The 13,057-nt window shown below is 39.2% G+C and overlaps 1 protein-coding gene across 1 annotated transcript; it reads right to left on the bottom strand.

The window, feature by feature from the left end:
• Positions 1-10,546: 10,546 nt before the first annotated feature.
• LOC131073033 (probable (S)-N-methylcoclaurine 3'-hydroxylase isozyme 2) lies at positions 10,547-12,896 on the bottom strand. Its single transcript, XM_058009387.2, has 2 exons — positions 11,727-12,896; positions 10,547-11,579 (listed from the first exon to the last, which is right to left on the bottom strand). Exons 1-2 carry the CDS (start codon positions 12,603-12,605, stop codon positions 10,947-10,949), a joined length of 1,512 nt encoding a protein of 503 aa, XP_057865370.2. The 5' UTR covers positions 12,606-12,896; the 3' UTR covers positions 10,547-10,946.
• Positions 12,897-13,057: the final 161 nt, after the last annotated feature.

The raw sequence follows: 13,057 nt of genomic DNA, 5'->3' as shown, positions 1-13,057 counted from the left end.
GTTCAGCTCATCGCGATGACGAACCGTAAGCTCTGACATGTCCAATTAGGCATTATTACCCTACGCATGCTCCTTTTTTTCCCCCCCACTTGATCGAACGCTCGGGGTCATACCCTACCGACGTCGTACCTTGAGCACCCTAAGTGCTCAAAATTGTCAAACTTTGACAGGCCCTAACTTAGAATCCGTGGCACCTGTGAACAATCTGTTTGAACCTATGGGGCCACAAGAGAGGTCCCTACAAAAGCCTATCTTGGTTTTTCAAGTTGCCCTACGGTTTTATTAAGGCAGCAATTTTTTAGTTGGCAAAAAAATCGTCAGTCTCACTCAATGGAATGTTGTCGCGTGGCCGATTTCTCGTTTTGCTCGTTGTGATGACGAACCATCGGCTCCAACATGTCTAGTTAGGCATCATTACCCTACGCATGCTCCTGTTTTGCCCCCCCACTCGATCGAACGCTCGGGGTCATACCCTACCGGCGTCGTCCCTTGAGCGCCCTAAGTGCTCAAAATTGTCAAACTTTGACGGGCCCTAACTCGGAATCCGTGGCACCTGCGAATGATCTTTTTGAACCTATGGGGCCACAAGAGAGGTCCCTACAAAAGCCTATCTCGGTTTTTCAAGTTGCCCTACGGTTTTATTAGGGCAGCAATTTTTCAGTTGGCGAAAAAATCATCAGTCTCACTCAATGGAATGTTGTCGCGTGGCCGATTTCTCGTTCTGCTCGTCGCGATGATGAACCATCGGCTCTGACATGTCTAGTTAGGCATTATTACCCTACGCATGCTCTTGTTTTGCCCCCCCACTCGATTGAACGCTCGGGGTCATACCCTATCGGCGTCGTCCCTTGAGCGCCCTAAGTGCTCAAAATTGTCAAACTTTGATGGGCCCTAACTCAAAATCTGTGGCACCTGCAAATGATCCGTTTGAACCTATGGGGCCACGAGAGAGGTCCCTACAATAGCCTATCTCGGTTTTTCAAGTTGCCCTACGGTTTTATTAGGGTAGCAATTTTTCAGTTGGCAAAAAAATCGTCAGTCTCACTCAATGGAATGTTGTCGCGTGGCCGATTTCTCATTCTGCTCATCGCGATGACGAAACGTCGGCTCTGACATGTCTAGTTAGGCATTATTACCCTACGCATGCTCCTGTTTTGCCCCCCACTCGATCGAACGCTCGAGGTCATACCCTACCGACGTCGTCCCTTGAGCGCCCTAAGTGCTCAAAATTGTCAAACTTTGACGGGCCCTAACTTGGAATCCGTGGCACCTGCGAATGATTCATTTGAACCTACGGGGCCATGAGAGAGGTCCCTACAATAGCCTATCTTGGTTTTTCAAGTTGCTCTATGGTTTTATTAGGGCAGCAATTTTTCGGTTGGCAAAAAAATCGTCAGTCTCACTCAATGGAATGTTGTCGCGTGGCCGATTTCTCGTTCTGCTCGTCATGATGACGAACCATCGGCTCCGACATGTTAAGTTAGGCATAATTACCCTACGCATGCTCCTGTTTTGCCCCCCCACTCGATCAAAAGCTCGGGGTCATACCTTATGCATGTGACATCCATGAGAGAAAAGCTTCATATGAGAGAAAAGCTTCATTTTATCTCAATACAGTTGTACCTATTTCATTATTAGAAAAAATAAATATACAAAGATCTGTTATTAGTATCCTCTATATTATGGATTTGAATTGATGTTCTCAATTAGTTATTATCTGTTTAGCTTTTATTCATAAGGCACAACCATGTGGTGGTTATCATATCAGGACAACCATCCATGACTTTCAAAGTAATTGATATTTATTCCTACACCTCACACTCACAAGATTAATAATGAAATGACATTTATGATTCATCAAATGCTGACAAAGTCTAATCAAATTTCAACTTCAAGATGTATACAACATATCATATTCAACTTCAAGATGCATACAACTTACCATATTCAAGCTCATGCCAACCACCACTTGGATATTGTTATATGTCGATTAAAGTACAATATATGTTATAAAACCATATAGTCTTACAAAAAAGCCATCATAGACCATCTATGTCGATTAAAGTACAATTCATTTGTAACAGGGGCACACTCACAATCTAAAGTTGCAAAGCCCTGTGGGAAGCATCAAATTAGAAATTTACCAATCTGACTCATACTACTATCAAAAGCATCAAAGATGCTACTGCTAGAGAACATCATGCTCCATTGTGGAGAGAATATTAGGTGCATCTGATGTCAACGTCTGAAAATGAAACAATGTTATTCAATTGCCAAAATCTAACTGACTTTATTTTATAAACCATTAATGAATAAAAATAGACAAGGTTACCTGAGTGAAAGTTCGATGACCACCTTGACTAGTAGGTGTTGATGTTGAAGGCCCAACATTAACAAATATCAAATGTCAAATGTTTGATTCAACAGACCACCTTGACCATTAATGTCAAATGTTTGATTCAATAGATCATCTGTCATGACAATTTGATCCACTGTAGATGTTTCCTGTCCACATGCATTTGAATCATCTTCATGATAATAAACACAACAAGACCCACAATTTAATCTCATTAATGCACAAAGGAATATGTACCATCACCAAGAGAGGGTCTTGTCAACGACGAATGATCTAGCATGAACCTGTATTTTTAAGAATTGTTAGTCTACACATAAAATGCATGGATGAACATAAAGGATTTATGACAATCACTTCAACTGAAATGCATGATAATAAATGAAAAGGTGGGATTATATACCATAAAAATACGTCCCTTCGAATTATATCAACAGAACCCACTATGTTGATGCAAAAATCATAATGTGATACTATTGTATATCATCAAAAAAGACCTTCATGAGCATAAAGGTTATGCGATAATTATATCATAAAAAAATATCAAATAGTGTTGTCTAAGAACAAAAATTGTAAAGCTCATCAAATGCATGATAATAAGTCATGTTGCAAAAATGCATCCCTTCCAATTATATCGAGTGTACTCGCTATGTGCATGCAAAAACCGTGTTGCCAAAATAAAACATTCATCAATAGACCTGCATTTTGAGCACATCCTTAATATACACATAACAAACTTGAACATTAAGGTTTAATGATCATTGTTTGAAATGAAATGCATGATAAAAAAATAAGGCACCATTAAAGACCTACTACTCAAGTGTGCCTGAAGGGTCATCTCTTTGTTTAAGAGTATCCAGTATTGCTTCATGATCAACAGTAGTCACTGTCCATAGCTCTTTGGTCTTCGGTTTTGCTTGATGCTTCAACAACTTGACATTTGTAGCTATAATAAGGTGTGAATACATTATAATAGTTTTGTGTCTCTCATAGTCTTCAAATGCAGGTATGCCATTCTTTCTAATCATGTATGTTTGCAACCGAGTTCCCACAACAACAACTGAACCTGTAGGATATGTGAACCCATCATCATCTATCATTGGTTGTGTTAGCTTTTGTTTCCCCTGCACACATCGTGCCAACCAATATTTTGATCTCTCTTCATTCCCTTGCGGTGCAACAACTGCAAAAACATCTCCTGGCTGTACAAGATCTGATAGACGATCATACTCATGTGAACTTTCCATGTCATCGTTTGACAAGGATATTGTTTGAGATAAAGGAGTTAGATAGTGGGGAACCCAAGTATCAACCCACTCACTTGACTCACACTGATCCCAATCACACCGAACACAACTCTGACAAAAACAAGCCAACGCTCGTGTCCAAATGGTCCATGTACTTGCATCTGAGCTGAGAAATGAATGCATCTTTGAAGAATCTTTAATTGTTTGACAATCCAATCTATCTCCCACTGTTCCCTCCTCAACCAACCAAAAGAATCTGCTCATTGCTGAATCAAGAGTACCTCCATGTGACAATGTTGAACTACACCAATCAACAATAGAACGTGCATCAGAGAAATTTGCACCTGAAATCCTCAATTGCTTCTTAACTAGAGCTCTCTTCAAGCATGCACCTGCTCCATCATGCTCTCCCTTCCCATGCCCCGCCTAAAAAAAACACCAAATATGAGGTATACGCCTCTCCACATGCATTCTAATCAACCAATAAAACATACGTGCATTCTTGAATTGACCCGTATAGTTATCTGACCATATTATATGTCGGTCAATTGCAATATCTTTCTCATGCAAGAACTCAAAAAAATTCTTGAAAGAATGTTGCACATACTCGGAGGAGTGTGATCTATCATCACTCATATAAAAATGATACTCCCTAATTATCTTCCTATCCTCTTCTGTACTATTAGGAGCATGTCTATATGTAATGTGAACAAAAATAGCAATCTGGACTGAATTGTAGTATTGAGACTGTACCTCATTCTGTGGTTGCAATGTATAGTTCTCTGCAAAATCAACCATCGATACAATAGTGCCAATCGGGAAAGAGTTCTTACACATCCTGAACTGTTGATCCAACCACTGAGACCTATGGGTGTGCCTTGCATACTTGTAGAAAAGATTTTCCTTAAAATCCAAAATAAAATCAGCAATACTCACTTCTCTTGAGACTAATTTGCATCTAGAACCTTCACCTCCACTCTTCAAAGTATATTTCACTGTCTCGTATCTTTTTTTCTCAACATAATTATTTCCAAACTTGTGTTTGCTGCCCTCATGAAAACATGAAACAAACTTTGACAACCCACCGCATTCTGACCACTTCTCATTCAAACAATCATTTCTATAGAAATAGCAGTCATCATCTCTAGGGCATAAAAATAGATCTTGCAAGTCTTTTGATGATCTCGAAAATAGCATTGCAACACACTCCTGCAACATCTCAATAGTATGCATCATAGAACGAATATGACATAAAAGTTCATGGTACATTGAAAAATCCACATGGTACTTGCAACAACAGGTATTGTGAATCTTAAGAGGAACACAATAAAATGGTTTCAAAGATTCAAAGGCCCTTTGTGATATTTGCAAAGTTGGATGTAATTCACAAAAAATTTTGTACAACATTGTTTGGCTTGATTCCAAGAAATGTTTGGGATGCGGTGTGTGGTCTCGGTTGCCGATTCTTAATTTCAAAACATCCTTTACATTGGTTGACACTCTAGAATTAGAGTGCCAAAATTGTTGAATCTCTTCCTTCACATTGTCAGTCAACTTTCTATCAACACGTGGAAGCCTCCCACCAAATGCCCATGTATCTTGTTGAAGTGGATCATCAAGTCTTTGTCTTCGTGCAAGTGCTCTATCCAAAGTTTTACGGTTTATGTTAAAATCAACACAAGTTTGTCTCATTTGACGAGCCTTCCTCAATTGATGGCTTATTAAGGAGGTTGTAATCACTCTTCGAGCGGCTCTCTTATCTCTTTCTTTGGTATTCTTTCCAATAGAATTGAGAGCGTCAAATAGATTTTTTGCAATAATAGAATTTCTCTCCATCTTCTTGTTCATATGAATCTTCAATTTGTTTAGCAATGGTCTCATCTTTATCATCTTTAGCAATTGAACAAAGAGTTGGCATTGCTCGGTCAATGTCTTATTGCTAAAATTTTGGTTGAAAAGTTGTGTAGCCCACAACTGAACGGTTCTTGTTGACCTCTTGCCTTCAAGATTCGCAATAATGTTCTCATCGATTTCAAATAACCATTTTGGGGTTCTTGAAGGTCTTGGATTTGGAATTTGTCTTTCATCCATGAGAGGGTCTTCATTTCTAAACTAATTAGGTGTTACATATGGTTCACTTGGTTGAGCAATTCCACCTTCAACATTAAAGTTTTCCACATTTTCACCTCCTATGTCAAAATTTTCCACATGTTGAGCATTTTCATTATCACTTTCAACATTTTCAAAATTTTCAATATTTTCACTTTCAAAATCTACATTTTCATTTTCAATAACTTGTGGCACATTTTCAAATTCAATATCCTCTTCAGTTGAAGTAACATTAGCAATATTTAACATACCTTGTCTTCTCCTCCTATGACATTCTCAATCTCTTTCTCTGTACACTTCAATTTGGTCATTTGAAAGTTTTCTTTTGCGTTTAGACTTCTGACGACTACTACTCCCCATTTCCCTCCACACATGCGCCTTCGTGATTGACAATGTAAGTTTTCACTTTAAGAATCTCCCAAAAGCACAAATTTGTCTCTAGCTATTTGAAAACCCGTGATCCTCGACAGAAAATAGAATATGCAGACTGTGGGCCGTTAGAATCTACATAATGGCTCGCAAACCCTTTTTTTCTCAGTTTTTTGTACAAAAATCGGATATCAGATTTTATCCGATATCCAATTTTAGTACAAAATTTGTGGTCCCTAAAAAAAATTCCCGTTGCCGCCATTTATTTGTAATCTGCCACATTGTAGAAATCCGATATCTGATTAAATCGGATATCGGATTTTAGTAGTCATAGAGAGAGAGAGAGAGAGAGAGAGAGAGAGAGAGAGAGAGAGAGAGAGAGAGAGAGAGAGAGAGAGAGAGAGAGAGAGAGAGAGAGAGAGAGAGAGATGGGGTCCTATGGTGTCGTTAGGGGTCATATGGTGTCTTGGGATACCATAGGACCCCTTAAGACACAATATGACCCCAAACAACATGATTTGGTGTCTTAAGGGGTCCTATGGTGTCGTTAGGGGTCATATGGTGTCCATAGGAGTCATATGGTGTCTTCAGACACCATAGGACCCCTTAGGACACAGTATGACCCCTTAGGACACAATATGACCCAAAACGACCCAATATGGTGTCATTAGGGGTCATATGGTGTCCTAAGAGGTCATAAGGGTTCATGGGACACCATATGACCCCTAATGACATGCTTTGGTGTCTTAAGGGGTCCTATGGTGTCCCAAGGAGTAATATGGTGTCTTGGGACACCATAGGACCCCTTAGGACACAATATGACCCAAAGCGACCCAATATGGTGTCATTAGGGGTCATATGGTGTCTTAAGAGGTCATAAGGGTTCTTGGGACACCATATGACCCCTAACGACATGCTTTGGTGTCTTAAGGGGTCCTATGGTGTCCCAAGACACCATATGACCCCTAACAACACCATAGGACCCCTTAAGACACCAAATTGTGTCGTTAGGGGTCATATTCTCTCTCTCTCTCTCTCTCTCCTCCTCTCTCAAAAATATGACTAATAAAATCCGATATTCGATTTAATCGGATATCGGATTTCTGCCATGTGGCAGTTTACCAAATAAATGGTGGCAACGGGAAATTTTTTGGGGACCGCAAATTTTTGTATTAAAATTGGATATCGAATAAAATCTGATATCTGATTTTTGTAGACAAATTTTAAAATTTCCAATTTAGGCTCGGGAATGCTTTGGTATTTGGCTTGGAAGTGACAAGCCTGGAAAGTCAACTGAAAAAACATGTTTTTTAGTATTCCTTGGTTTTCTAGACTTTACACTGGTGGCTAACGACTTTTTTTGTAACCAAAATTGATAAAACAAAAAGGGTTTTTTAAAGACCTTCCCAGCTTTCCAACAATATAAGGCTTGTCTTATTTCGAATTTAATAAATAATTATTATTTATTTTCTAATTGAATTCTGACAATAGTCCTGATTGATATACTGATTGAAAAACACTCATAACTTTCAAACGGTATAACATTTTTTGAAACCGAAACATGCGTCACATCCTATGCTTCGTCTACTATAGGGAAAAATTAAAAAAATTTAAATTTCATAAAGTTTTGACCAAGTTAAGGTGGTCAGATGTAGGAGTTTTTGAATTTCTGAAAAGCTATAGTAAAAAATTCATAAATAATTATTTAATTTATAAAAAATTAAAAAAAAATATGTGTCACATCTAGACATGAGTCTAATACTTATATTATAAATATTATAAAAAAACATTAAGATTTTATTGTGATTAGGGTGGTCAGACATACATCTACTTTTTATTTTTTTCCTGAAATTTTAGTACCACTGCATTGAAATTTGAAATTTTCATCAAATAGGATTTTTTTTTTTCACAAAACAACTAGTAGCTTAGAAACTACATTCAATTTTCTATATATTCTCTTCTTACATATTTTAAAAATAATGTTCACAACTTATTCAAATTTTCATGTCAAGTTGCATAACTCTAATTTTCTGAAATTTCATTGCCACTTAAGGGCCTGTTTTGGCACACCATGATCCTGCACATACCCGATTCTTGATTCTTTTTGCTATGGGTTGATCAATAGATTCAATTTGAAACTTGTTGAATGTAAAGGTATCCTTATTAGCCAAGCAAGTAAACTTTAGTTGATCAAGGCTTCCCTCTAGAATATTCTTGTCTATGTTATGATCATTTTCAAAATTTCCTCAAAATTTTTGGAAAGGATTAAAAATATTCAAAAACGATTTCTCTGGTCTCGTACAGAAGATAAAAAATGTATTCATTTGGCTACCTAGGACCAAGTCTGCTTGTGCAAAAAATTTGGTGGTTTGGGTATCAGAAAGCTGGAGGATTTCAATATTTCTTTATTAGCCAAGAAGTTATGGAGACTTTTCTCTATTGATTTGGATTGGTTTAATATTGTTAGGTGTAAATATGCTAAGGCCTTTCCTGGTTTGGAGCAAATTTTGGAGGTTCCTACTCTCCCTACTGGCTTAGTGCTTTAGAATAATATGATCAAGGACAGATGTGTTCTCTCTAAAGGTATTAGATGGATTCTAGGGGATGGCTAGAGTATTTGGTTTTGTGTTGTGGCTTGTGGCAGTTGTTGGAGAGGGATTTTACTTGCTGAGGATGGTGGCTTTGTTCTTTACGGTGGTGTTGAGCCCCTATTTCTTCCTTTTTTGGGTAGAGTTTTTGGGGGGTTATTCTATCAAGGGCTTCCCTCTTCTCAATGTGGTGTTGTTGTTTTGGCTGGGCCTTTTCTAGTTGCGTTCGTGTGTGGTGTTATTGGTTCTATTTTGGGGCCCTTGTTTCTTGTTTTTGCGGATCCCAGTTGTGGTTTTTTTGGATTTTGCCTCCTTGAGGGGTTCTCTTTGCTTTGTTCCTATTTTCTCTTTTTCTTTTCTTTTGAGTAGATTTTTCAGTGCTAAGGCTTTTGGTGGTTATGTTTTTCATGGTGGTCAGGAAACTACTAGTAGTTTTAAAGGGCTTGGGCTAACCATGGTTTGTTTTTGGTTAGGGTTTTACTCTCTCAGGGTTGTGCTTGCCCTCGTTACTGCCCGATGCTTAATGCTTTGTCTTGGCAAGTGGGCTTTTGTTGCTCTTGGTTGGATTCTTCCACATATGGATCCCATTGAGGTGGAGCTTTACCTTGTGGTCATGATGTGGGTTTGGCTTAATTTACTCTCCTCTTCCTCTTTCATTGTTCCTATTGAGGTGGTGGCAATGCCTATGGAGGTGGTGTTTTGCTTGGTGGGAGAGGTTGGTTGTTGCTCTATGTGGTCTACTTATTTCTCTAGCTGTTTGGTTGTGGGGTTGAATCGGGTTTGGCTCTTCCAGATATTGGTTTGTTTAGATCTTCTGCTCCTATTGAGGTGGGTTCCTTTTCTATTGAGGTGGAGAGAAGTTTCTTTGGAGAGGAGATGACTTTCTGCGGGAGAGTCATTGCGAGTTTTAGCATAATGGTTTGGGAGCCATGTCAAAACCCAATCTAAAGGTTTGGAGAACCTTTGAAAACCCCTTGATCCTTTTCAACATTTGTTTTCCTGGGAGGCTCAGTTATTTCTAGATTGTTCTTTAAGAATTTTCTTTATGACTCTAGTTGTTATGGTTTTGGGAGCCTTGCTAAAATCCAATGATCAAGTTAAGGGTGCTTGGAAAAACCCTTGGATCTTGATGCTCTATTGTTAAAAGGTTATGGGAGCCTTTCCCAAACCCATGTTTCAAGTTAAGGGAGCCTTGGAAAACTCTGATGTCTTTTATTGCTAACATCTCTTGTCTGATGGCTTAGGCTTGGGGATGGCTTTGCTTGTTCTTAGCTGCCTTGCTGATATTTGGTTGATCATTAGTTGTTCTTAGTCTTTCTGTGTATCTTGTTGTAGCATTCTAATTAGGGGCTCTAGATTCCTATTAATTCTAGAGGGTATCACTTGTCACTTCAAAACCTGTTGTAAGGGGTTTCGAGTCCCCCTCAAAACATATTTTTTCCCTAATAAAAAACATGTTAGTCAAAAGCATTGAATATTTAATTTTGATTGATTCAAACATCAAAATATTAAAATAGAGTGAATATAAAAAATCTATACCATAAACAACTAATAATTATGGAAGATTATTACATTTATGATGATAGAATTTGCATACTCATGCTAATTCCCATTTAGTTTTAACCCCATTATAATGAAATGTTGCAATCCTTCTTAAAATTAGATTTAGTTTGAGATCATTTATTTATCTCTATTTACGTGATTCTACACATATTCTTATTCAGATTATTACAATCAACCTTACATACATTCTCACAAATGTATTTATATTTATCAAAATACACATATGTTCCAATAAATTCATTATATATATATATATATAGAGAGAGAGAGAGAGAGAGAGAGAGAGAGAGAGAGAGAGAGAGAGAGAGAGAGAGAGAGAGAGAGAGAGAGGAGAACCCTCTATTTACGTAGTTCTACATATATTCTTGTTTAATTTGTTGCAAGTAACCTTACATACATTCTCACAAACTTATCTCTATTTTATCAAATTACACACACCTATTGATAACTCAGAGTGTCTCTACAACCCAACCCAACCTAGGTCTCTCCTAGGGCAAGACTAATCTCCTCAAGGATGACAACAATCACTTGCAAGCCACCACTTTCAAGTAAGTCTGAACATAGAGAATCAACCTCAAAACCGATATAGAAAGAACCCAATACCCTCAACGAACTACACTACTTATTCTGATCATACTTATCTATATATTTATTCCAATATATATTTGTATTTATTAGATTACGTTATATAATAAGTTGTAACACAAATTGGGACCCCTAGTATATATGATTTGGGAGACGTGGCGTGGGGATCGCTTTTAAGTCTTCAGCCTTCTTTAAAGTAACTCCAAACTCGTCGCTCATGTCCATCTGCTCACAACTCATCCCATCAGGAAGTTCCCACTCAAATGAATGAAGTAAAGAAGCCAAAACCAAATGAACCATACGGCTTGCCAATGGAAGCGCTGGACAAATTCTTCTTCCTGCTCCGAATGGAATCAGCTCGAAGTCATGTCCCCTGTAATCCATCTTGCTATTCTCGCCCTCCAGAAATCTCTCGGGCATGAATTCGGAAGGATTGTTCCAAATCGAAGGGTCTCTCCCAATAGCCCAAACGTTCACCATCACCTGGGTGTCCTTGGGTATCACAAACCCCCCGATCTCGCAGTTGCTTCTGGCTTTGTGGGGGAGCAGCAAAGCACCTGTCGGGCGCAATCGGAATGCTTCTTTCACGGCTGCATGGAGATACGGCAGACGATCCAAGTCAGATTCCTCCACTTTCCGGTTGGAACCAACAACTTCATCGAGTTCTTGACGGGCTCGGTTTAATTTCTTAGGATTGCGAATAAATTCTGCCATGGCCCATTCTATTGCTGTAGTGGTCGTCTCAGTACCTGCAAGAAACAATTCCTGAAACCAGAGAACAGAATTAGAGGTCTGGAAAATAGCAACAGATTTTAATGATATCAGATTTTGGTTATTAAAAAATCAGATTAATTATGTTATCCATCAATAGAAAAGAAGTAAAAAGAGACATAAAATCTTTTGAGTACTCACAGCTATTAATGCTCGAACACCAGCGAGGGTGAAATCTTCAGTTGTGTAATCCAGCAGAACATCCAGAAAATCCTTCTCCGAGTTGTTACGCTGAAAGCTTTGCCTTTTTTGTATGAACTTATCGGAAAAGTCATACAATGCCTTGACATGCATGGCCATCACACGGGACACTCCCTGGGGGTCGAGGAATCGGAGAAACGGGAAAAAGTCCACCAAATTGGGCTTTCCACTGACTTTCATGATTTCACAGATGGTATCTCTGAACCCCGCAGAAGCCGGATCGTGAGGATCGAAGACACTTGTACTGAAGATCATGTTGCCTAACAAATTCAGAGACGTGCAGAACACCGTATGCCCGATGTTCACAACCTTTCCCTTGTCCTCGAATATGAGTCGAATCGTGCTAAACACCTGATCTCGTCTGAGATGTTGCAGAGCTTCCAATCTAGTGCGGCTGAAGAGCTCAAAAGTGTAAATGCGACGGAGGTGGCTCCAGTAAGGACCGCAATCAGCCCAAACTAGTGAGTATTTGTCATGTGACAGCGTTTTGTTTGATTCGATCACCGGCCGCCCAGCGAGGATGTGGTCGTGTGTTTTGAAGATCTCCTTGGCCATGGCAGGAGAGGACGCCACCACTGTTGTTTTCATGCCCAGACGGACAGTCATGAGTGGACCATATTGCAGAGAGAGAGCATAAAGAGAGTGGTGAGGCATTTTCCCCAGCTGAAAGAGGTTTCCCAGAATAGGCCAACCACGAGGCCCAGGGGGCAGACAAAGCCTCGTCCTCCGCTCTCTTCTCCATAGAAAGAAGAAGAAGAAAAATGAACCAGCAGCAAGGAGCACAGAATACCAAGAAAACGAACGATTAGGAATCTCCATACTACCTGTAGACAAGGAGATCCTTTTTTTCTTTGGTTTCCATAGGTAAAGTGACCCCGTATTATATATCGTAAAGCTGAGCAAAATTCCACAGATGTACGTACTATTTGTGGAAAGTTGTGGAATCCATTGAAAGCCATGCCGAAGCTTTTACATTAGGGTTAGCCATTCATGACCCATGTAGAAGGACTGGCAAGATTCACCAGCCGGAAAGCTCAAAGGTACCGTGTGACAATAAAACTCCACCCTATCCTGGTCCGTGGCATTTATTCGAATTTGCAGTCATTGATCCACGTATTTGGGGCTTCATTCAATATCCTTGTACTCTACGGTGGTCGGTGGTCTGCCTGCAAATTCATGGCTGTAGCTATTCTGGCTCGAAAACGACATGCCCATGCTATGATGCGGCTCCAAAATCGCATGCCCTCCATGATGCCATGAGAGACATTCTG

The sequence above is a fragment of the Cryptomeria japonica genome, chromosome 6 (assembly GCF_030272615.1).
Source record: "Cryptomeria japonica chromosome 6, Sugi_1.0, whole genome shotgun sequence".
Taxonomy (NCBI): Eukaryota; Viridiplantae; Streptophyta; class Pinopsida; order Cupressales; family Cupressaceae; genus Cryptomeria; species Cryptomeria japonica.
This window is presented reverse-complemented; position numbering and strand designations above follow the sequence as displayed.